At 52.1% G+C, this 24,631-nt stretch overlaps 1 protein-coding gene across 4 annotated transcripts in view; it reads right to left on the bottom strand.

The window, feature by feature from the left end:
- TRIM24 (tripartite motif containing 24) overlaps positions 1 to 23,759 on the bottom strand; it is a 38,812-nt gene extending 15,053 nt beyond the window's left edge. For all 4 annotated transcript variants that reach the window (XM_069762830.1, XM_069762832.1, XM_069762831.1 and 1 more), the window contains exons 1-6: positions 23,312 to 23,759; positions 3,359 to 3,477; positions 2,989 to 3,139; positions 2,763 to 2,892; positions 2,521 to 2,637; positions 2,199 to 2,313 (exon numbers count right to left, since the gene is read on the bottom strand). In XM_069762830.1, the coding sequence (XP_069618931.1) occupies positions 2,199 to 2,313; positions 2,521 to 2,637; positions 2,763 to 2,892; positions 2,989 to 3,139; positions 3,359 to 3,477; positions 23,312 to 23,612 (933 nt within the window). In that variant the 5' untranslated portion in view covers positions 23,613 to 23,759. The remainder of the gene's footprint in view (positions 1 to 2,198; positions 2,314 to 2,520; positions 2,638 to 2,762; positions 2,893 to 2,988; positions 3,140 to 3,358; positions 3,478 to 23,311) is intronic.
- Between the last annotated feature and the right edge of the window lie 872 nt (positions 23,760 to 24,631).

Below are 24,631 nucleotides of genomic sequence, written 5' to 3'. Positions count from 1 at the left end.
TTGCAACTTTTGTGCATGTGGCAATTTTTCCTCGTGTGCAAGTTTTGCGTGTGGCGAGTTTTCCATGAGGTGAGTTTTGCACTTGTGGCGAGTTTTGCGTGAGCCTAGTTTTTGCATGTGGCGAGTTTTGCGCGTGGTGAGTTTTGAGCGGCGACTTTTGTGTTTCGACTTTTATGTGGCGAGGTTGGTGTATGTGTGGTGAAATGTGTGCTGAGGGTGGTCTATGTGTTCAAGCACGTGGTAGTGTGTGGCGCATTTTGTGTGTGTTCATATCCCCGTGTGTGGTGAGTATCCCATGTCGGGGCCCCACCTTAGCAACTGTACGGTGTACACTCTTTGGCGCCATCGCTCTCATTCTTTAAGGTCCCCCTTGTTCACATCTGGCAGCTGTCAATTTGCCTCCAACACTTTTCCTTTCATTTTTTCCCCATTATGTAGATAGGGACAAAATTGTTTGGTGAATTGGAAAGCGCGGAGTTAAAATTTCGCCTCACAACATAGCCTATGACGCTCTCAGGGTCCAGACGTGTGACTGTGCAAAATTTTGTGGCTGTAGCTGCAACGGTGCAGATGCCAATCCCGGACATACACACATACACCTTTATATATTAGATAGATATAGATATCTATATATCTATATCTATCTAATATCTATCTATCTATCTATATTTTTTTATATACACACACATGGGCCGTGGTCCAATCAAAAACCTGAGGGGCTGGTCTAGAAATCAGACCTCTGGACCAAAGCTATAAATCAGACCTATATATCTAGAATCGTGTTCACATGTGAGGGCAGCTTGAGAAGCTGATTTGTTCCACCAACTCCATATTCACCCCCCCCCCCTCAGGGAGCAGAAAGCAGACTACCAAGTTAGATGATTTCTGTAAGTTTTCTCCTGTTTATTTTACACTGTTTTTCACAAGTTGTATGTATTTTTATCATATTTTTATACCTTTTACTTACTGTAAGCACTGAACCTTTTTGTATGAAAGTATAAAACTTTAAGTTGAACCTTGAATGTTCTATCGAATCTATAGCCTAAGGTGCGTGAGCCTTATGAGTGGTAGACAATATTAGTATTAATATTCCCAGGACTCATTGCCGTGTGTTCGATGAGTGGTGGCAGCGCGTATGAGCGGGTGTGTGGCCTGGGTCGGTGTGTGATTTATGCTCCCATTACAGCATAGGACAGAGGTTGAATGCTGGGACTGAGAGGGGAGAGATAGATTAACCCTTGCAGGCACAACCCCAAGTCACGTGCTGAGAGCGGATACGTGACGAATTAGTGGCAGCACGGAGTGGGATCCGTGACATGTATGTACACAGTGACTGCACCAGCAGAATAGTGAGTGCAGCTCTGGGGTATAATACAGGATGTAACTCAGGATCAGTAATGTATGTACACAGTGACTGCACCAGCAGAATAGTGAGTGCAGCTCTGGGGTATAATACAGGATGTAACTCAGGATCAGTAATGTAATGTATGTACACAGTGACTGCACCAGCAGAATAGTGAGTGTAGCTCTGGAGTATAATACAGGATATAACTCCGGATCAGTAATGTAATGTATGTACACAGTAACTGCACCAGCAGAATAGTGAGTGCAGCTCTGGAGTATAATACAGGACGTAACTCAGGATCAGTAATGTAATGTATGTACACAGTGACTGCACCAGCAGAATAGTGAGTGCAGCTCTGGAGTAGAATACAAGATGTAACTCAGGATCAGTAATGTAATGTATGTACACAGTGACTGCACCAGCAGAATAGTGAGTGCAGCTCTGGGGTACAATACAGGATGTAACTCAGGATCAGTAATGTAATGTATGTGCACAGTGACTACACCAGCAGAATAGTGAGTGCAGCTCTGGAGTATAATACAGGATGTAACTCAGGATCAGTAATGTATGTACACAGTGGCTGCACCAGCAGAACAGTGAGTGCAGCTCTGGGGTATAATACAGCAGGTAACTCAGGGTCAGTAATGTAATGTATGTACACAGTGACTGCACCAGCAGAATAGTGAGTGCAGCTCTGGGGTATAATACAGGATGTAACTCATGATCAGTAATGTATGTACACAGTGACTGCACCAGCAGAATAGTGAGTGCAGCTCTGGGGTATAATACAGAATAATATAATGTATACACAGTGACTCAGCCATTACGTGGGGCGGCAGGATGAAGCCTTTACCTCCAGCTGGTGGAGCAGGGCCTTTCCTTGCTTGTTGATCTCCACCATCAGGGTAAATATGGCCACCTTGATATCTTGCTCCACCTGCTTCTGGTTCTGGTTTACATCAAGGATTCTGAGGAAGAAGAAGACATGAAGCAATTGTCTGGGGCCGGAGTCTCTGCAGGAAGAGGTCAGGGCTGAAATATCATCTAATTACATGGAGAGCGGCACAGGTGGCTGGGAACTCACTATGGAGACGAGACCACGAGCCGAGGACCTGACCCCACTCTGCAGCGCAGCCCCCGTGTTGCTGGAGGTTCCCCCGGCCCCTGTAACGCACCTGCTTTGGATCTGGTCTCCGGTGAACTTGATGCTCTTGTTCCTGTCCATCAGCTTCGTGATCAGGGAATCGATAATCACCTTCTGGCTCTGGAAAGCTTCTTCTATAAACTGGTACCTAAGAAAAGGCAGCAGACACCTCACAGCTTCGTACCAGTCATGGCAGCATTTACCCTACTACCTAACACCTTGCTCCAATGCTTTGGGTGCAGCCTGCGGTGTAAAGCATGGGGGGTGTCGTACCTGTGCTCCTTGTGCTCCTGCAGCTGGCAGTCCCTGCAGGTCAGAGTGTCGCAGGTCTCGCAGTACAGCTTCAGCTGCTCTTTCTTATGGAACGGGCAGAAGACGGGGCGCTGACTGTTCGCTCCGACAGCTGGGGGAGGGGTGAGGAATAAAATATAAAAACCGCGCAGCATGTCATGAATACCCCCCACCACCACCGCGCCCCCGTACGAGGGCGAGCACTTACCATGTGGCACCTCCTCCTTCTGCCGGACCGTGTGGTCCTTGGTGAACTTCACCCGCTGATGCGCCTGCACGCAGTTCTTACACAGCCACTCCACGCACTCCACACAGAAGCCGCGCGCCTCCGCGTTGTCCTCACAGCTCGTACACACTTGCTGCAAGGGGAAGAAATAATGAGTCGCGCAACTCGATCAGCAACCAGACGGAAGGCGCAGCTGCCAAGACGGGGCCCCGAAGGCCAACAGCAAACCAGCATACTACAACTCTGGAGAAGACATGATGTAACCGCAGAATAGCGAGTACAGCTCTGGAGGAGCCTCTATCTGCAGCCAGGAGACGTGCCACAGCTGCAGTGCTGCTCTAGTGGGACTCACCTGGCTGGGCTTCTCCACAGTGCTGCTCGGGACTTCTGTGGTGTCTCGTACAAAAATGTTTTCGATGATGTCCCTCTCCACACATTCCTGGCTGCACAGGGGACACCGGATGATTCCCACTGCAAGAGACAAGGCAGACAGAGGACGTGAGCAGAGCCGCTTCTCTGGGGAGAGCCACGTACCTCACACACATGGCCACCAATATCACTGATGGGAAGCGAGCAGATCAGCAAAAGGGGCGAGCCGTCCCCTTCACACAAGAAAAAACAAGCAGACACCAAATATTAAGCTGCAGAGCTGACAATTCCCAGCACCCCCTGCTGGTTTATGGTCTGTACAGGAAAGCAGATATGGGGTAAAAGGTGGGCAACAGCCAGAGGTGGAAGCCAAGGGGAAACCGTGGAAAGCAGCCAGAGAAGGAAGAGGAGGTGGAAGCCAAGGGGAAACCGTGGAAAGCAGCCAGAGGAGGAAGAAGAGGTGGAAGCCAAGGGGAAACCGTGGAAAGCAGCCAGAGGAGGAAGAAGAGGTGGAAGCCAAGGGGAAACCGTGGAAAGCAGCCAGAGGAGGAAGAAGAGGTGGAAGCCAGGGGGATATGGTGTGTCAAGTGCACTGGGGTTGTGCCTGCAAGGGTTAATCTCCCCTCTCTCAGTCCAGCATTCAACCTCTGTCCTATGCTGTAATGGGAGCATAAATCACACCCCGACCCAAGCCACACACCCGCTAATACACGCTGCCACCACTCACCGAACACATGGGCGATGAGTCCTGGAAATATTAATACTATTAATGTCTACCACTCATAAGGCTCACACAGTTTAAGGCTATGGATTCTTTAGAAGATACAAGGTTCAACTTGTTAAAGTTTTATGCTTTAATACAAAAAGGTACAGTGCTTACAATAAAAAAGGGTATAAAATATGGTAATATAAAGACATACAAATAATGCAAAACAGTTATAAAAATAAATGGGAGAAAACTTACAGAAATATCTAACTTTGTAGTCGGCTTCCTGCTCCCTGAGAGGGGGTGGGAACGAATATGGACTGGAACACATCAGCTTGGCTGCCCCTCAATCTGTGAACCCCCCCCCCCTTTGTGTGTAGGTCTAATTTATATAGTCACCCTAGAGGTCAAATTTCTAGACCTGCCTCTCAGGTTAATATTTATAATTGCTTGTTTGTGACTGGACCGTGAACACTCCACCAATGAATATATTATATCCTCTTAAATTCTCTGTGTAAGTTCTCACAGATAGATCGTGTCTGGCTGTAATTGACATCTCTCTTCAAAACAGCTAGAAGGTGTGAAATGTTTCCCCTTCTTCCTGGTTCTCAGGAAGACCTCCTGGCGAGATTGGAGACCATAGACTGCCTTCTCAGGATAACATTTGTTGTGACATTTGTGAGACCTACAGTCTCAGGACGGATGTTAAATTACTGCTAGTCACACATTCATACCTATACATATTTCACTACATGGTGGAAAGCAGCCAGAGAAGGAAGAAAAGGTGGAAGCCAGGCGGAAATGGTGGATGCCAGGGGGAAATGGTGGATGCCAGGGGGAAATGGAGGACAGCAGCCAAAGGAGGAAGAGGAGGTGGAAGCCAGGGGGAAACTGTGGACAGCAGCTAGAGGAAGGGGTGGTGGAAGCTAGGGGGAAACTGTGGACAACAGCCAGAGGGAAATGGTGGAGGCCAGCAAGTAATAGGTGGACTGTCAGAAGAGGGCTGGGTCCATTTTCAGCGGGCACCAAATAATTTACAGAACTCTCCTGGAGGAAAAAAAAAAAACAACCAAGAACAGTATCTGCAACAGATGCCCCAAGCTGAACAAGCAGAACCTGCAGGATCGGACCTTACATCCTCCTGCTCTGCATGATTTAGAAGTGCCGCCCGCGAGTTGTCACCATTGTAAACGTGAGGCCGCGAGTCACCGGATCACTCAGCGGGAGTGAAGCTGCGGGAGGATTACAGGATTCCACTCACATCCATAGCTGCGCTTACCAATCTGATGTGGCACATCTGGTCTTTGGGCCGGCATCGTGCCACAGGATTGGTGGACGCAGTGAATGTGACTGGATCCAATTTTGTGCCATTGTAAGCAAAAGTGGATCCAGACTTCTTAAAAATCAGTGTGTGGGTCGGGAACCGGTCCCGATCTTGCAGTCATTGCACTACTTAAGTTTTCCCATGTCACCCCCCTCCATTTTATCCTAAATGTTATGGTCCGGTCCACCTTCCTCCTTGGTCTGGGGGTGCACATGTTCCTGGGCATCTGCATTTTTGGGATGCTTGGTGGTATCCGAGCTTCACACATTGCAATCTCTGCCCGTCCCCATTAATACTCCTCTGGAAACCGCCTCAAACTGGTTTCAGCTGGAAGTGGCTGAAAAAAAAAAAAAAAAAATCCAGTCTCCTTGTCTCTCCTCCAGCTTCACAGAGGTCAAAACATTCACAGCAAGAAATGGGGGAGGACAGCAGAAAATAAATGTGTCCGGAGAAAAGTGGAACAGACATCCCCGTCTCAGGTACTGCAAGACCTCTGCCATAATAATGCATCCACCCGCTGACGAGCTGCACCCATAGGTGGCACTAGAGAGGCAATCTCCCTACAAGTGAGGAGTTAATAGAAGCACAGCTGGTAACCGCCCGCCCTGCACCAGCAGCAGCTCCTCACAAGGACGAGCAACACTGTCCAAGAACTGCACCGCGCCGACTGCTCCGCAGGCCAATCATGGATCCTAACAAATAGACTGAATCAGAGCCGATGCCAAACCCGGGGGAGGGAAGAGGGGGAGGAGCCACCGCCAAACTCTGGGGAGGGCAAAGAGGGGGAGGAGCCACCGCCAAACCAGAGGAGGGAAGAGGAGGAGGAGCCACCGCCAAACTCTGGGGAGGGCAAAGGGGGAGGAGCCAACGCCAAACTCTGGGGAGGGCAAAGAGGGGGAGGAGCCACCACCAAACTCTGGGGAGGGCAAAGAGGGGGAGGAGCCACCGCCAACCCCAGGGGAGGGCAAAGAGGGGGGAGCCACCGCCAACCCCAGGGGAGGGCAAAGAGGGGGGAGCCACCGCCAAACTCAGGGGAGGGCAAAGAGGGGGGAGCCACCGCCAAACTCAGGGGAGGGCAAAGAGGGGGAGGAGCCACCGCCAAACTCAGGGGAGGGCAAAGAGGGGGAGGAGCCACCGCCAAACTCAGGGGAGGGCAAAGAGGGGGAGGAGCCACCGCCAAACTCAGGGGAGGGCAAAGAGGGGGAGGAGCCACCGCCAACCCCAGGGGAGGGCAAAGAGGGGGAGGAGCCACCGCCAAACTGGGGAGGGCAAAGAGGAGCCACCGCCAAACAGGGGGAGGGAAGAGGAGGAGGAGCCACCGCCAAACCCAGTGGAGGGCGACGAGACGAGCCAACGCCAAACAGGGGGAGGGAAGAGGAGGAGCAGCCACCGCCAAACCCGGTGGAGGGCGACGAGAGGAGGAGGAGCCACTGCCAAACCCGGTGGAGGGCGAAGAGAGGAGGAACCAACGCCAAACCGAGGGAGGGCAAAGAGGAGCCACCGCCAAACCGGGGGAGGGCAGAGGAGGAGGAGCCACCGACAAACTGGGGGAGGGCGAAGAGAGGAGGGCAAAGAGGGGGAGGAGCCACTGCCAAACCCGGTGGAGGGCGAAGAGAGGAGGAACCAACGCCAAACCGAGGGAGGGCAAAGAGGAGCCGCCAAACCGGGGGAGGGCAGAGGAGGAGGAGCCACCGACAAACTGGGGGAGGGCGAAGAGAGGAGGGCAAAGAGGGGGAGGAGCCACTGCCAAACCGGGGAGGGTGAAGAGAGGGGGTGGAGCCACCGCCAAACCAGGGGAGGGCAAAGAGGAGGAGCCACCACCAAACCAGGGGAAGGCAAAGAGAGGGGGGGGAGGGCAGCACGGTGGCGCAGTGGTTAGCACAGCAGCCTTGCAGCGCTGGAGTCCTGGGTTCAAACCCCACCAAGGACAACATCTGCAAAGAGTTTGTATGTTCTCTCCGTGTTTTCGTGGGTTTCCTCCGGGTACTCCGGTTTCCTCCCACATTGCAAAGACATACTGATATGTCCCCAACGGGGACAGTGATGATAATGTGTGCAACTTGTAAAGCGCTGCAGAATATGTTAGCGCTATATAAAAAAAAAAAAATAAAGAAAAGAAAGGGCGAAGAGAGGAAGAGGAGCCACCACCAAACAGGGGGAGGGCCAAGAGGAGGGAATGTGAAGAGAAGGATCCGCTGCTAAACCCGTGGGGGAAGGCAAAGAAGGGGAGGAGCCACCGCCAAATCCAGGGGAGGGTGAAGAGGGGGAGGAGCTGCCAAACAATGGGAGGAGGCAAAGAAACGCTGCTGCAAATCAGGTTGGGGTGCGGGGATAAGGGTTGCTGTCGCAAAATGGGAGGGCAGCGACATCGCACAAAGAGGGATGCTACGAGAGTGAGGTGTGGCTCTAATTAGCCACTTTGCCCAAGACGAAAGGTCCCACAAGACCCCAGCTAAAGCCCCTGGTCACAAACGAGACGCTACAAGCCAACAGCACAATGTAAGGGACAGGACGGGCTGCCACCAACTGATCTAACTACCCAGTCTCAACCACCGTGTACACAGCTGCAGTGCAGAGCAATGTGTCGCCATGGTTACAGACCGCAAACTATAGTCTGTGTGACCAGTCTCAGACAATAGAGGGGACAGACTTCAGCGACTGAAGATGAGCAAATATAGTTAAGACTGGAGAAAAAAGTAGACCCCAAAATGCCCATCAAACGCGGCAGGTAATCACCCTCCCCAGGTCCGCTCCAGGCTCAATGCTTTGGCTGCAGCAGTGATGCAGGCTTATAGAAAAACTACACTGCCAGTAGCTCGTCTATTACATCATCTATTAGTCTATTGAACCTTCAGTATTTTATCTTAGAGCGATCAAAAATGTCGACGTCTTACCCAGTGGTTTCATGGTTTCTATGCCTTTTGCAGCCCTGATGATCTGGGGAAAGCCAACAGACAACCAAATGCTATTTCAGTCCTAGCAGATACCCAAGATGGTGCACATTACAGCGCCTCATCCTTCTGCGGACTCACCAGGATTAGAGTAGCTGTCACTTCGGGGCTTCCAGGGTCGACTACCCCCACCAGTGGTACCCCGCTTTTGTCAGGCATCCAGTGAGAAGAGATAACGACAAGCTTAGGAAGCTGACTGTCCAGTGAGGCACGTGACCAGGTGACTGGACGGTTCCAACCTGGCTTCTCCGAATGTCTCCATGGGGCCAGGTGACCGGAGGATCCCAACCTAAGTTTCCCCAAACGTCTCCATAGGTTCAGTGATGGTCAATTGAGCAAATCTATTTTTCCAGCTAGGGCCGTGGTCCTTAAGCTGGCAGCCTGTAGAACGTCAAGTCTCTAATCCTCTTGATGGGGCAATGATACCTTGGCTGTTCTGTAAAGTCTTTTTGCAGGATACAGATCCTTTTTATACCCACATTTGAGGTTCGGGCCATCATCCACAGGAGAGGGGGAAGGTGGGATGAGATTAACTCTGAGTATTTAATCAATCTGCAAAGTTCATCCTCCACGGTTTTGCAGGTCAACAAGCTACATGTACTTGTACAACAGGTAAGCAACATATTAGCAAACAACAACTGATCAATGACCCTGCGTGCCTGTCCTCCAAACATAGCAGAAGACCTGTAGGAGCCGATATAAGAGGTAAACAGCAGAGTAAGGTGCCTGAACCATGAACATTTGTGGCCCTTCAGTGTTGACGTAAAGGTGATTGCCCTCCTACTTGGTCTCCAGGATGGGTAAAGTCCTGCTGCTTCCCATGTGAGTGGGAGAATATCACTACAATAAAGAGAGACCGGCCTCTCCGACCTTCACTTCAGCCAGGAAAGAGTAAAAAACGTCCGGCATCCAGCACCCACACAAGATTTTGTTACTATTATTGTATAGCAAATGGCGCCTAATGAAGAACTTTGTAAATGGATAAAAATGCAAAAGCTTTCTAGTATCTCACTGACATTTCCAAGGTTGAGTGAAGCAAAGATAAAGGAAGGAGTTATTGGACCTCAGATACGTAAGCTTAAGATGAGGCGTTTGTTTGTTGCAGGGCAAGGAGAAGTCATGTTCTCCTCAAAACTAAATAAAACACGGGAAGCGATCTAATACTCAACCTCCTTTGAAACAGGGACCTCCTGCAGTGACCAGGTAATTACAGCACAGAAATGCTTGGAGGAGACAGCAAGACAGATTTGTTCACGCAGAGGCAGGGAAATACCCTTCCTCTCTTCAAAGAAAAAAACTGGACAATTACAGCTAGACATTGTCTCCGGTGTGTTGACATGAATAATGGTGTTCACGTAGATCCATATTTTCAGCATAGTAGCGAAGGGATGAACAGAACACATTCACTTCCTCACTGTAAGGCCATTCTAACCCCTCCAACTGAATAAGAGTCGGAAGGATGATGCTATCCCGGCTTGTTTGATACAAAAAAAAAAAAAAAGCTAAAAATTGCACTAGGAAACATGACAATATCTACCGCCTGGGACCTCCAGGGGCAAGCATCCTGTAAGTTGGGATTTTCATAAACTTCTGATACATCCAACACATACCCACAATCAGTCCCAAGATGAGCTGATCAAGGGGAGGCATAGCACTGAGCTAATAAAAATGAAAGTTTAGGTCTCAATGCTGATTCTGGGAGTCATAGTTCGCTGTGCGTTTCCTCCATTTTCTCCCAATCAGAGGGTCTCCCCTCCCCTGCTAAGCTATTTAGGCTATGTTAAACACATTACAGATTATTTGCGTTTTTTTAGCGTTTTTGCGCTATAAAAACGCTATAAAACCGCAAATAATCTGCATACATTAAGCATCCTATCATTTTTAATGAAATCCGCAATTTCTGTGCACATGATGTGCGTTTTTCCGCATGAAAAACGCATTGCGGAAAAATAATGAACCTGCTCATTAATTTTGCGTTTTTTTTTCGCGGTTTTCCCACTGTCTAATGCATTGGGAAGTGTCAGGGAAAAAAAGCGCAAAAAACGCATGCGGATTTCATGCGGAAATCTGGCAGAAATGTCCGGATTTCCACAGGAATTTTCTGCATGAATTCCTGAACGTGTGCACATAGCCTTAATTGGCTTTAGATATTACTTTTTATGTAACTGTATATTGTTTGTTGCCAGTTTGCACCATCCTCGTATATCTGTATAAATACTGCCTACCATTCTGGATTAAATATGTAAGATTTAAAAGTTTTGTTCCTCTTGCTCTGTAAACCGCACCCCTAAAGTCAATTGACCTGTATAAATTATTTTTCCATATTTCGGCTGACAGTCATGTGACGGCTTTCTTTTGCAGGACGAATTGACTTATTTTCGGTCACATGACTTTTCAAGACTTTCTAATGCAATTTTTGGGAGGCAGAATGAACAAACACCAGCAATTCAGGATCTTTTTTTTTTTTCTCAGGTCATTCCTTGTGTGGTAAAATTGATAAGGCAGCTTTATTCTTCGGGTCACTACGATTACAGCGATATACATCATTTATACCGTTTGTGTTTTGGGGCTTTTATACAATAAAAATTTATAGAAAAAAAAAAATACGGTACTTTGCATCACCTTATTCTGAGAGCTGTAAACTATTTCGCAGCTGATGGAGCTGGCTTTTTTGGGACAAGATGACGTTTTCAGAGATACCATTCGATCGCGTTTTATTCCACTTTTGGGGGGCACTATGATAAAAAGGCATAGTATTTGGCATGGTTTTATTTTTATGTTTTTACACATTGACTGAAGGGGTTAACTGGGCTGACTGTTAGATCAGGTCGTTCCAGACGCAGCAACACCAAATGTGTACTTTTGTTTATTCTTGTTTTTATATAAACATACGTATTTATTGGTATGGTTTTTATTTTTTAGCGTTTTTTTTTTTGTTGTTTTTTTTAAATCTTTTTTCTCCTCTAGAGGACAGCACAGGGTTAAAGGGAACCGGTAACCCCCAAAATCGACGATGAGCTAAGCCCACCAGCATCAGGGGCTTATCTCCAGCATTCTGTAATGCATTCTGTAATGCTATAGATAAGCCCCAGATGTATCCTGAAAGATAAGAAAAAGAGCTTAGATTATACTCACCCAGGGGCGGTCCCGGTACGATGGGCGTCCGGTCCGGGGCCTCCCATCTTCTTACGATGACGTCCTCTTGTCTTCACGCTGCGGCGCAGGCGTACTGATCTGTCCTGTTGAGGGCAGAGCAAAGTACTGCAGTGCGCCGGAGCCGGGAAAGGTCAGAGAGGCCCAGCGCCTGCGCACCGCAGTACTTTGCCCTCAACAGGACAGATCAGTACGCCTGCGCCGGAGCGTGAAGACAAGAGGACGTCATCGTAAGAAGATGGGAGGCCCCGGACCACGACGCCCATCGTACCGGGACCGCCCCTGGGGAGTATAATCTAAGCTCTTTCTCATCTTTCAGGTAACATCGGGGGCTTATCTATAGCATTACAGAATGTGGTAGATAAGCCCCTGATGCCGGTGGGCTTAGCTCATCGTCGATTTTGGGGTGACAGGTTCCCTTTAACATCATCGGGACCTGAGTCAATCAGGCTGGAGTGGCCGATGCAGAGCCAGCCTCCTGCACATGAATCCCGGCTCTTGGAGGACACTGGGGGTCCAGAGTGCTGCAGACTTTGTGCAAACGTTGGTTCTGCACAGAGCGCAGCAAGTGCCGACATTTATTCACCACCGGTAAGAGGTTAATAGACGCTCGGCAAAAGCCAATGAGAATAAAGTATTTAAATGTGCGACAGATACAAAGACGGGTAAAAGAAGAAAAAAAAAAAAAAAAAGCATAATCAGCAAGTCCATGCAAGAGAAAAGGACACTGAAGAAGACATAGGAAAGGCTTCTTTACAGTACGAGCAGTAACTCCATGGAAACGAGGTCAGTCCAAGCGATAGAGAACGTCACACCCAGACAGAAGTAAACTTCCGAGAGGCACCGACTGGTCAACATGATGATCTCTGCAGAGCTGAACTCACAAGTGATGGGACCAGAGATCATTATCAACATCTTACTCACCCAGAGTCACCAACACGTGACTAATTACTGAGGACTCTGATCCCCTGTCCACAGAACAAACACCAGACTGAAAGCTCAAGAGCCGGCTCCAAAAAACAGCAGGAAGTGGCCACAATGAAGGGAGATCAGGAAAGTATGTCCAACATGACTAATAGCAGAATAGAGAGTGCAGATCTGGGGTATAATACAGGATGTAACTCAGGATCAGTAATGTAATGTATGTACACAGTGACTGCACCAGCAGAATAGTGAGTGCAGCTCTGGGGTATAATACAGGATGTAACTCAGGATCAGTAATGTAATGTATGTACACAGTGACTGCACCAGCAGAATAGTGAGTGCAGCTCTGGGGTATAATACAGGATGTAACTCAGGATCAGTAATGTAATGGATGTACACAGTGACTGCACCAGCAGAATAGTGAGTGCAGCTCTGAGGTATAATACAGGATGTAACTCAGGATCAGTAATGTAATGTATGTACACAGTGACTGCACCAGCAGAATAGTGAGTGCAGCTCTGGAGTATAATACAGGAGGTAACTCAGGATCAGTAATGTAATGTATGTACACAGTGACTGCACCAGCAGAATAGCGAGTGCAGCTCTGGGGTATAATACAGGATGTAACTCAGGATCAGTAATGTATGTACACAGTGACTGCACCAGCAGAATAGTGAGTGCAGCTCTGGAGTATAATACAGGATGTAACTCAGGATCAGTAATGTAATGTATGTACACAGTGACTGCACCAGCAGAATAGTGAGTGCAGCTCTGAGGTATAATACAGGCTGTAACTCAGGATCAGTAATGTAATGTATGTACACAGTGACTGCACCAGAATAGTGAGTGCAGCTCTGAGGTATAATACAGTATGTAACTCAGGATCAGTAATGTAATGTATGTACACAGTGACTGCACCAGCAGAATAGTGAGTGCAGCTCTGGGGTATAATACAGGATGTAACTCAGGATCAGTAATGTAATGTATGTACACAGTGACTGCACCAGCAGAATAGTGAGTGCAGCTCTGAGGTATAATACAGGATGTAACTCAGGATCAGTAATGTATGTACACAGTGACTGCACCAGCAGAATAGTGAGTGCAGCTCTGGAGTATAATACAGAATGTAACTCAGGATCAGTAATGTATGTACACAGTGACTGCACCAGCAGAATAGTGAGTGCAGCTCTGGGGTATAATACAGGAGGTAACTCAGGATCAGTAATGTAATGTATGTACACAGTGACTGCACCAGCAGAATAGTGAGTGCAGCCCTGGAGTATAATACAGGATGTAACTCAGGATCAGTAATGTATGTACACAGTGACTGCACCAGCAGAATAGTGAGTGCAGCTCTGGAGTATAATACAGAATGTAACTCAGGATCAGTAATGTATGTACACAGTGACTGCACCAGCAGAATAGTGAGTGCAGCTCTGGGGTATAATACAGGAGGTAACTCAGGATCAGTAATGTAATGTATGTACACAGTGACTGCACCAGCAGAATAGTGAGTGCAGCCCTGGAGTAGAATACAGGATGTAACTCAGGATCAGTAATGTATGTACATAGTGACTGCACCAGCAGAATAGTGAGTGCAGCTCTGGAGTATAATACAGGATGTAACTCAGGATCAGTAATGTATGTACACAGTGACTGCACCAGCAGAATAGTGAGTGCAGCCCTGGAGTATAATACAGGATGTAACTCAGGATCAGTAATGTATGTACACAGTGACTGCACCAGCAGAATAGTGAGTGCAGCTCTGGAGTATAATACAGGATGTAACTCAGGATCATGTACACAGTGACTGCACCAGCAGAATAGTGAGTGCAGCTCTGAGGTATAATACAGGATGTAACTCAGGATCAGTAATGTAATGTATGTACACAGTGACTGCACCAGCAGAATAGTGAGTGCAGCTCTGGGGTATAATACAGGATGTAACTCAGGATCAGTAATGTATGTACACAGTGACTGCACCAGCAGAATAGTGAGTGCAGCTCTGGAGTATAATACAGGATGTAACTCAGGATCAGTAATGTAATGTATGTACACAGTGACTGCACCAGCAGAATAGTGAGCGCAGCTGGGGTATAATACAGGATGTAACTCAGAATCAGTAATGTAATGTATGTACACAGTGACTGCACTAGCAGAATAGTGAGCGCAGCTGGGGTATAATACAGGATGTAACTCAGGATCAGTAATGTAATGTATGTACACAGTGACTGCACCAGCAGAACAGTGAGTGCAGCTCTGGAGTATAATACAGGATGTAACTCAGGATCAGTAATGTAATGTATGTACACAGTGACTGCACCAGCAGAATAGTGAGCGCAGCTGGGGTATAATACAGGATGTAACTCAGAATCAGTAATGTAATGTATGTACACAGTGACTGCACCAGCAGAATAGTGAGCGCAGCTGGGGTATAATACAGGATGTAACTCAGGATCAGTAATGTAATGTATGTACACAGTGACTGCACCAGCAGAATAGTGACTGCAGCTCTGGAGGATAATACAGGATGTAGTTCAGAATCTGTAGGTCGTGCTATTGAAGTACTAGGCTAAGTTCAGAGAAGAGAATATTTGGGTAACAATTGCTGGACTACACACAAAACAAACAAGTCCAGTGCCAAATTCTATAGAAACAATGAAGCATACAATTGTTAAGGCCGATTTGCAAATAAACACTGACACTTCTATTAATCCATTTAGAATAATAAAAAAAACAAAAAAAAAACAAACAAACAAAAAAAAACACCAGAAATTAAATTAAGTTCGGCTTTGCTTTCACTCTGGGATGTAAAAAGTGTGACATTTTTTAAGTCGGCCTTGTTGTAATTATCCATAAGGCACCTTCACACTAAACGACGCTGCAGCGATACCGACAACGATCCGGATCGCTGCAGCGTCGCTGTTTGGTCGCTGGAGAGCTGTCACACAGACCGCTCTCCAGCGACCAACGATCCCGAGGTCCCCGGTAACCAGGGTAAACATCGGGTTACTAAGTGCAGGGCCACGCTTAGTAACCCGATATTTACCCTGGTTACCATTGTAAAAGTAATACTCACATTCCGGTGTCTGTCACGTCCCTCGCCGTCAGCTTCCCTGCACTGACTGAGCGCCGGCCGTAAAGCAGAGCGGTGATGTCACTGCTCTGCTTTACGGCCGGCCGGCGCTGACAGTGCGGGAAGCTGACGCCGGGGGACGTGACAGACACCGGAATGTGAGTATGTACTGTTTTTTTTACAATGGTAACCAGGGTAAACATCGGGTTACTAAGCGCGGCCCTGCACTTAGTAACCCGATGTTTACCCTGGTTACCCGGGGACTTCGGCATCGTTGAAGACAGTTTCAACGATGCCGAAGTCTTTCCCCTGATCGTTGGTCGCTGGAGTGAGTTGTCTATGTGACAGCTCCCCAGCGACCACACAACGACTTACCAACGATCACGGCCGGGTCGTTTAGTGTGACGGTACCTTTATAGACAACTCACAGACTTTTTAGACATGTAAAACATTTGCAAACAAACTTCTTCCCCCAGGATGGTTTCCTGCAGATATCTGATGATAGCGGGGGAGGGCACAGCAGAGAGGGGGCCATTACACCTCCCAGGCCACAGCGACACTGGTTTTGCTCTTTCTCAGGGGGAGATCAGGGATAAAGTTGTTTTTTTTTCTTTCTAAATCCTCCATCCAGTTCCAGAAAGACAGGTCTTTTTACTTAGCACCTTGTTTATGGTCTGAACAAGTGGGCGTGGCTTATAGGGTAAACACGCCCCCAAAGAACCCTGTGAGCCACACCCCCTTGTACAGACCATAAAATGGTGATAATTAAGACGACTCATCTCTGGAACTGGATGGAAGTTTAAAAAAAAAAAAAAAAAATTCTCAAATTCAGACCGGTGTCATTAAGGCAAGAACTACAACAGAGCAGACCTAGTCCTGGTCACACAGCTGGGCGCTCGTTACCATGTGTCAGTGCAGCTGAGCCTCATCAGCCTGGAGCCCAGGACAGAAACCGATACATTGTAACAATCCTCCACCTCCAGGAGAAACCGAAACCAAGACCAACAGCAAGAACACATGAAAAAAACAAAGTATCAAACAAAACACTATTACATTCTGTGACATCCGGATCCCGGGGTTCGTGACATTGGGGGCAGCAGTATGAGGTCAATTTATACACTGGGGGGAGCACTATACACGGGGCCGTATACACTGGGGGGAGCACTATACACGGGGCCGTATACACTGGGGGGAGCACTATACACAGGGGGGAGCACTATACACGGGGCCGTATACACTGGGGGGAGCACTATACACGGGGGCACTATACACAGGGGGGAGCGCTATACACGGGGCCGTATACACTGGGGGGAGCACTATACACGGGGGCCGTATACACTGGGGGGGGGCACTATACACGGGGCCGTATACACTGGGGGGAGCACTATACACGGGGGCCGTATACACTGGGGGGGGCACTATACACGGGGCCGTATACACTGGGGGGAGCGCTATACACGGGGCCGTATACACTGGGGGGAGCGCTATACACGGGGCCGTATACACTGGGGGGAGCGCTATACACGGGGCCGTATACACTGGGGGGAGCACTATACACGGGGCCGTATACACTGGGGGGAGCACTATACACGGGGCCGTATACACTGGGGGGAGCGCTATACACGGGGCCGTATACACTGGGGGGAGCACTATACACGGGGCCGTATACACTGGGGGGAGCACTATACACGGGGCCGTATACACTGGGGGGGAGCACTATACACGGGGCCGTATACACTGGGGGGAGCACTATACACGGGGGCACTATACACAGGGGGGAGCGCTATACACGGGGCCGTATACACTGGGGGGAGCACTATACACGGGGGCCGTATACACTGGGGGGGGCACTATACACGGGGCCGTATACACTGGGGGGAGCACTATACACGGGGCCGTATACACTGGGGGGAGCGCTATACACGGGGCCGTATACACTGGGGGGAGCACTATACACGGGGCCGTATACACTGGGGGGAGCACTATACACGGGGCCGTATACACTGGGGGGAGCACTATACACGGGGCCGTATACACTGGGGGGAGCACTATACACGGGGGCACTATACACAGGGGGGAGCGCTATACACGGGGCCGTATACACTGGGGGGAGCACTATACACGGGGGCCGTATACACTGGGGGGGGGCACTATACACGGGGCCGTATACACTGGGGGGAGCACTATACACGGGGGCCGTATACACTGGGGGGGGCACTATACACGGGGCCGTATACACTGGGGGGAGCGCTATACACGGGGCCGTATACACTGGGGGGAGCGCTATACACGGGGCCGTATACACTGGGGGGAGCGCTATACACGGGGCCGTATACACTGGGGGGAGCACTATACACGGGGCCGTATACACTGGGGGGAGCACTATACACGGGGCCGTATACACTGGGGGGAGCGCTATACACGGGGCCGTATACACTGGGGGGAGCACTATACACGGGGCCGTATACACTGGGGGGAGCACTATACACGGGGCCGTATACACTGGGGGGAGCACTATACACGGGGCCGTATACACTGGGGGGAGCACTATACACGGGGCCGTATACACTGGGGGGAGCACTATACACGGGGCCGTATACACTGGGGGGAGCGCTATACACGGGGCCGTATACACTGGGGGGAGCGCTATACACGGGGCCGTATACACTGGGGGGAGCACTATACACGGGGCCGTATACACTGGGGGGAGCACTATACACGGGGCCGTATACACTGGGGGGAGCACTATACACGGGGCCGTATACACTGGGGGGAGCACTATACACGGGGCCGTATACACTGGGGGGAGCACTATACACGGGGCCGTATACACTGGGGGGAGCACTATACACGGGGCCGTATACACTGGGGGAGCAATATACACGGGGCCGTATACACTGGGGGTGCTGTATACATTTGGGTTGGGGGCTCTCTATCCGGGGCCGTATACACTGGGGGAGCACTATACACGGGGCCGTATACTCTGGGGGGGCACAATACACTGGGGGTGCTGTATACATTTGGGTTGGGGGCGCTATCCGGCGGGGGGCGCTATATCCGGGGCCGTATACACTGGGGGAGCACTATACACAGGGCCGTATACACTGGGGGAGCACTATACACAGGGCCGTATACACTGGGGGGAGCACTATACACGGGCCCGTATACACTGGAGGAGCACTATACACGGGGCCGTATACACTGGGGGGAGCACTATACACGGGGCCGTATACACTGGGGGAGCAATATACACGGGGCCGTATACACTGGGGGTGCTGTATACATTTGGGTTGGGGGCTCTCTATCCGGGGCCGTATACACTGGGGGAGCAATATACACGGGGCCGTATACACTGGGGGTGCTGTATACATTTGGGTTGGGGGCGCTATCCGGCGGGGGGCGCTATATCCGGGGCCGTATACACTGGGGGAGCACTATACACAGGGCCGTATACTCTGGGGGGGCACTATGCACTGGGGGTGCTGTATACATTTGAGTTGGGGGCGCTATCCGGCGGGGGGCGCTATATCCGGGGCCGTATACACTGGGGAGAGCACTATACACGGGGCCGTATACACTGGGGGTGCTGTATACATTTGGGTTGGGGGGCTCTCTATCCGGGGCCTTATACACTGGGGGGGGCACTATACACGTTTGGGTTGGGGAGTGCTATATCCGGTGGGGGCGCTATATCCGGGGCCGTATACACTGGGGGAGCACTATACACGGGGCCGTATACACTGGGGGAAGCACTATACACGGGGCCGTATACACTGGGGGGAGCACTATACACGGGGCCGTATACACTGGGGGGAGCACTATACACGGGGCCGTATACACTGGGGGAGCACTATACACGGGGCCGTATACACTGGGGGAGCACTATACACGGGGCCGTATACACTGGGGGGAGCACTATACACGGGGCCGTATACACTGGAGGAGCACTATACACGGGGCCGTATACACTGGGGGGAGCACTATACACGGGCCCGTATACACTGGGGGAGCACTATACACGGTGCCGTATACACTGGGGGAGCACTATACACGGGGCCGTATACACTGGGGGAGCACTATATCCGGGGCCGTATACACTGGGGGGAGCACTATACACGGGGCCGTATACACTGGGGGGAGCACTATACACGGGCCCGTATACACTGGAGGAGCACTATACACGGGGCCGTATACACTGGGGGGAGCACTATACACGGGGCCGTATACACTGGGGGAGCAATATACACGGGGCCGTATACACTGGGGGTGCTGTATACATTTGGGTTGGGGGCGCTATCCGGCGGGGGGCGCTATATCCGGGGCCGTATACACTGGGGGAGCACTATACACAGGGCCATATACTCTGGGGGGGCACTATGCACGGGGCCGTATACTCTGGGGAGGGCACTATGCACTGGGGGTGCTGTATACATTTGAGTTGGGGGCGCTATCCGGCGGGGGGCGCTATATCTGGGGCCGTATACACTGGGGGAGCACTATACACAGGGCCATATACTCTGGGGGGGCACTATGCACGGGGCCGTATACTCTGGGGAGGGCACTATGCACTGGGGGTGCTGTATACATTTGAGTTGGGGGCGCTATATCTGGGGCCGTATACACTGGGGAGAGCACTATACACGGGGCCGTATACATTTGGGTTGGGGGGCTCTCTATCCGGGGCCGTATACACTGAGGGGGGGGCACTATACACGGGGGTGCTGTATACATTTGGGTTGGGGAGCGCTATATCCGGTGGGGGCGCTATATTCGGGGCCGTACACACTGGGGGGAGCACTATACACGGGGCCGTATACACTGGGGATGCTGTATACATTTGGGTTGGGGGGCGCTATACACTGGGCCGTATACAGTGGGGGGAGCACTATACACGGGGCCGTATACACTGGGGGGCACTATACACGGGGCCGTATACACTGGGGGTGCTGTATACATTTGGGTTGGGGGGCTCTCTATCCGGGGCCGTATACACTGGGGGGGGGGGCACTACACACGGGGGTGCTGTATACATTTGGGTTTGGGGGCGCTATATCCGGGGCCGTATACACTGGGGGGGCACTATACACGGGGCCGTATACACTGGGGGAGCTGTATACATTTGGGTTGGGGGGCGCTATTCACGGGGCCGTATACAGTGGGGGGGCGCACTATATCCGGGGCCGTATACTCGGGGGGGGGGGCACTATACACTGGGGGTGCTGTATACATTTGGGTGGGGGCGGTATATCCGGGGCCATATACACTGGGGGAGCACTATACACGGGGCCGTATACACTTATACACTGGGGGGAGCACTATACACGGGGCCGTATACACTGGGGGGGGGGCACTATACACTGGGGGGGGGGCACTATACACTGGGGGGGGGGCACTATACACTGGGGTAGCTGTATACATTTGGGTTGGGGGGCGCTATTCACGGGGCCGTATACACTGGGGGGAGCGCTATACACGGGGCCGTATACACTGGGGGAGCACTATACACGGGGCCGTATACACTGGGGGAGCACTATACACGGGGCCGTATACACTGGGGGGGGGGGCACTATACACTGGGGTAGCTGTATACATTTGGGTTGGGGGGCGCTATTCACGGGGCCATATACACTGGAGGAGGCACTATATCCGGGGCCGTATACACTGGAGGGGCACTATACACGGGGCCGTATACACTGGGGGGGCACTATACACGGGGGTGCGGTATACATTTGGGGGCTCTCTATCCGGCGGGGGGCGCTATACACTGGGGGGAGCACTATACACGGGGCCGTATACACTGGGGGGGCACTATACACGGGGGTGCGGTATACATTTGGGGGCTCTATCCGGCGGGGGGCGCTATACACTGGGGGGAGCACTATATCCGGGGCCATATACACTGGGGGGGCACTATACACTGGGGGTGCGGTATACATTTGGGGGCTCTATCCGGCGGGGGGCGCTATACACTGGGGGGCACTATATCCGGGGCCGTATACACTGGGGGGGCACTATACACGGGGGTGCGGTATACATTTGGGGGCTCTATCCGGCGGGGGGCGCTATACACTGGGGGGAGCACTATATCCGGGGCCATATACACTGGGGGGGCACTATACACTGGGGGTGCGGTATACATTTGGGGGCTCTATCCGGCGGGGGGCGCTATACACTGGGGGGCACTATATCCGGGGCCGTATACTCTGGGGGGGCACTATACACGGGGGTGCGGTATACATTTGGGTTGGGGGGCGCTATACACGGGGCCGTATACACTGGGGGGGCACTATACACGGGGGTGCGGTATACATTTGGGGGCGCTATACACTGGGGGGAGCACTATATTCGGGGCCGTATACACTTGGGGGGGGGGGGCACTATACACGGGGGTGCGGTATACATTTGGGTTGGGGGGCGCTATACACGGGGCCGTATACACTGGGGGGGCACTATACACGGGGGGGGGGGGGGCACTATACACTGGGGGTGCTGTATACATTTGGGTTGGGGGGCGCTATACACGGGGCCGTATACACTGGGGGGCACTATACACGGGGGTGCGGTATACATTTGGGGGCTCTATCCGGCGGGGGGCACTATACACTGGGGGGAGCACTATATCCGGGGCCGTATACACTGGGGGGAGCACTATACACTGGGGGTGCTGTATACATTTGGGTTGGAGGGGCGCTATTCACGGGGCCGTATACACTGGGGGGAGCACTATATCCGGGGCCGTATACACTGGGGGTGCGGTATACATTTGGGGGCTCTCTATCCGGCGGGGGGCGCTATACACTGGGGGGAGCACTATATCCGGGGCCGTATACACTGGGGGTGCGGTATACATTTGGGGGCTCTCTATCCGGCGGGGGGCGCTATACACTGGGGGAGCACTATACACGGGGCCGTATACACTGGGGGGGGGGGGCACTATACACTGGGGTAGCTGTATACATTTGGGTTGGGGGGCGCTATTCACGGGGCCGTATACACTGGGGGGGGGGCACTATACACTGGGGTAGCTGTATACATTTGGGTTGGGGGGCGCTATTCACGGGGCCGTATACACTGGAGGAGCACTATACATGGGGCCGTATACACTGGGGGGGCACTATACACGGGGGTGCGGTATACATTTGGGGGCTCTCTATCCGGCGGGGGGCGCTATACACTGGGGGGAGCACTATACACGGGGCCGTATACACTGGGGGGGCACTATACACGGGGGTGCGGTATACATTTGGGGGCTCTCTATCCGGCGGGGGGCGCTATACACTGGGGGGAGCACTATATCCGGGGCCATATACACTGGGGGGGCACTATACACTGGGGGTGCGGTATACATTTGGGGGCTCTATCCGGCGGGGGGCGCTATACACTGGGGGGAGCACTATATCCGGGGCCATATACACTGGGGGGGCACTATACACTGGGGGTGCGGTATACATTTGGGGGCTCTATCCGGCGGGGGGCGCTATACACTGGGGGGAGCACTATATCCGGGGCCGTATACACTGGGGGTGCGGTATACATTTGGGGGCTCTATCCGGCGGGGGGCGCTATACACTGGGGGGAGCACTATATCCGGGGCCATATACACTGGGGGGGCACTATACACTGGGGGTGCGGTATACATTTGGGGGCTCTATCCGGCGGGGGGCGCTATACACTGGGGGGCACTATATCCGGGGCCGTATACACTGGGGTGCGGTATACATTTGGGGGCGCTATATCCGGCGGGGGGCGCGGTTGGGGCACATTCCCGGCGTCCTCCCGCCCCCGGTCCTTCCCGCACTCACCCTGCACGGTGCCGCCGCCGGCGGAGCTCGGGGCCCCCGGTTGGGCCGCGCTGGGCCCCGTGGATGCCGGCAGGCTGAGGTAGCGGCTCGGGGCCGGCAGGCAGCGCAGGCACACGGAGTGCAGGCAGGGCAGCAGGCGCGGGCTCCGGCTCTGGATGTTGGCCCGGCACACTCCGCACGTCTCCAGCAGGCTGAGGGCCGCCCTCTCCCCGCTCCGCTCCTCCGGGCCCGGCCGGCTCTCCGCTTCGTTCTCCGGGGGCGGCGGAGGCACCGCCTGAGTGGAGGCCGCGGCCCCCTCCATGCTCGCAGGCCTCGGACTTTCCTGGGCCTCACCGCCCGCTGTGCTCCAACCGCTCACTGCCTCCTAACATCCGACACGCACGGCGGCCCGACGCAGACTGAGCGCCTGAGCCGGGCCCGCCTCCCCGCGGCAGCTACCACTCCGCCCGCAGCTGGGTCCGAGGGGAACCACTGGAACAACGAGGCGAGCGCGCCGCACTCCGCTCCCCGGATCTCCCCGCCGCGTGGTACAGTCCGAACTGTAATGTTATTTTTTTTCTCATTCCCCCCTCCAACAAGAGAGCGGGCTCCAGAAGCCACGCCCCCAGCGCTGTATCCAATGGGAAAAGTGTGAGGAATAATACATGAGGTGGGCGGGGCCAGCTCATGAATATTAAGCGGCGGTCCTGCCCGGTATGCAGATGAGGCTGCGGGGGCTTTGTGCTGCCCCGGGCGGAGAACAAAAGACGAGAAGGGTCTGCCCGGGGCTGGGGGCGAGGAGGACAGAGGCGGGGCCTGCCGGGGGAGAGGACGCTGGGACTGCAGGGGTCATCTGCATCTCATTAGTATGCACATAGTAACAGCCCAGATTAGCATTATGTAAATCATCTGGGATTTTAATGGAGTCTCCATTTTTTGACACATTTCGATGGCGATTCTGTTTGCTCCTCTCATAGCGGCTTAAAATAAGTCAGAACCAATCAGATCGCAGAATGTGGTCATGTGACCAGAAATGACCGTGTAACCACAGGAAATAACAGAATAAATGAGCCTCACTGATACAGTGGTTTACTTTGATGGTGTCACATGACCTCAGCAGCCAATCACTGCGCAGCAGCTCCACCGAGGGCTGTGATTGGTTCCTGCGGTCACATGACTGTACTCAGAGGGGCTGGGGCCTGACTGGGGGATTTATGGGGAAGGATTAGGTGTTTAGAAAAAAAAAACGGAACCCCGAGCATCCCCTTTAAAGGAGGGATGAATGGATTTAGTCACAAATTCTAAAAACTTTTGTGAACTATTTTATAAAATTCACTAATA

This window comes from Ranitomeya imitator, chromosome 4 (assembly GCF_032444005.1).
Source record: "Ranitomeya imitator isolate aRanImi1 chromosome 4, aRanImi1.pri, whole genome shotgun sequence".
NCBI classification, from domain to species: domain Eukaryota; kingdom Metazoa; phylum Chordata; class Amphibia; order Anura; family Dendrobatidae; genus Ranitomeya; species Ranitomeya imitator.
This window is presented reverse-complemented; position numbering and strand designations above follow the sequence as displayed.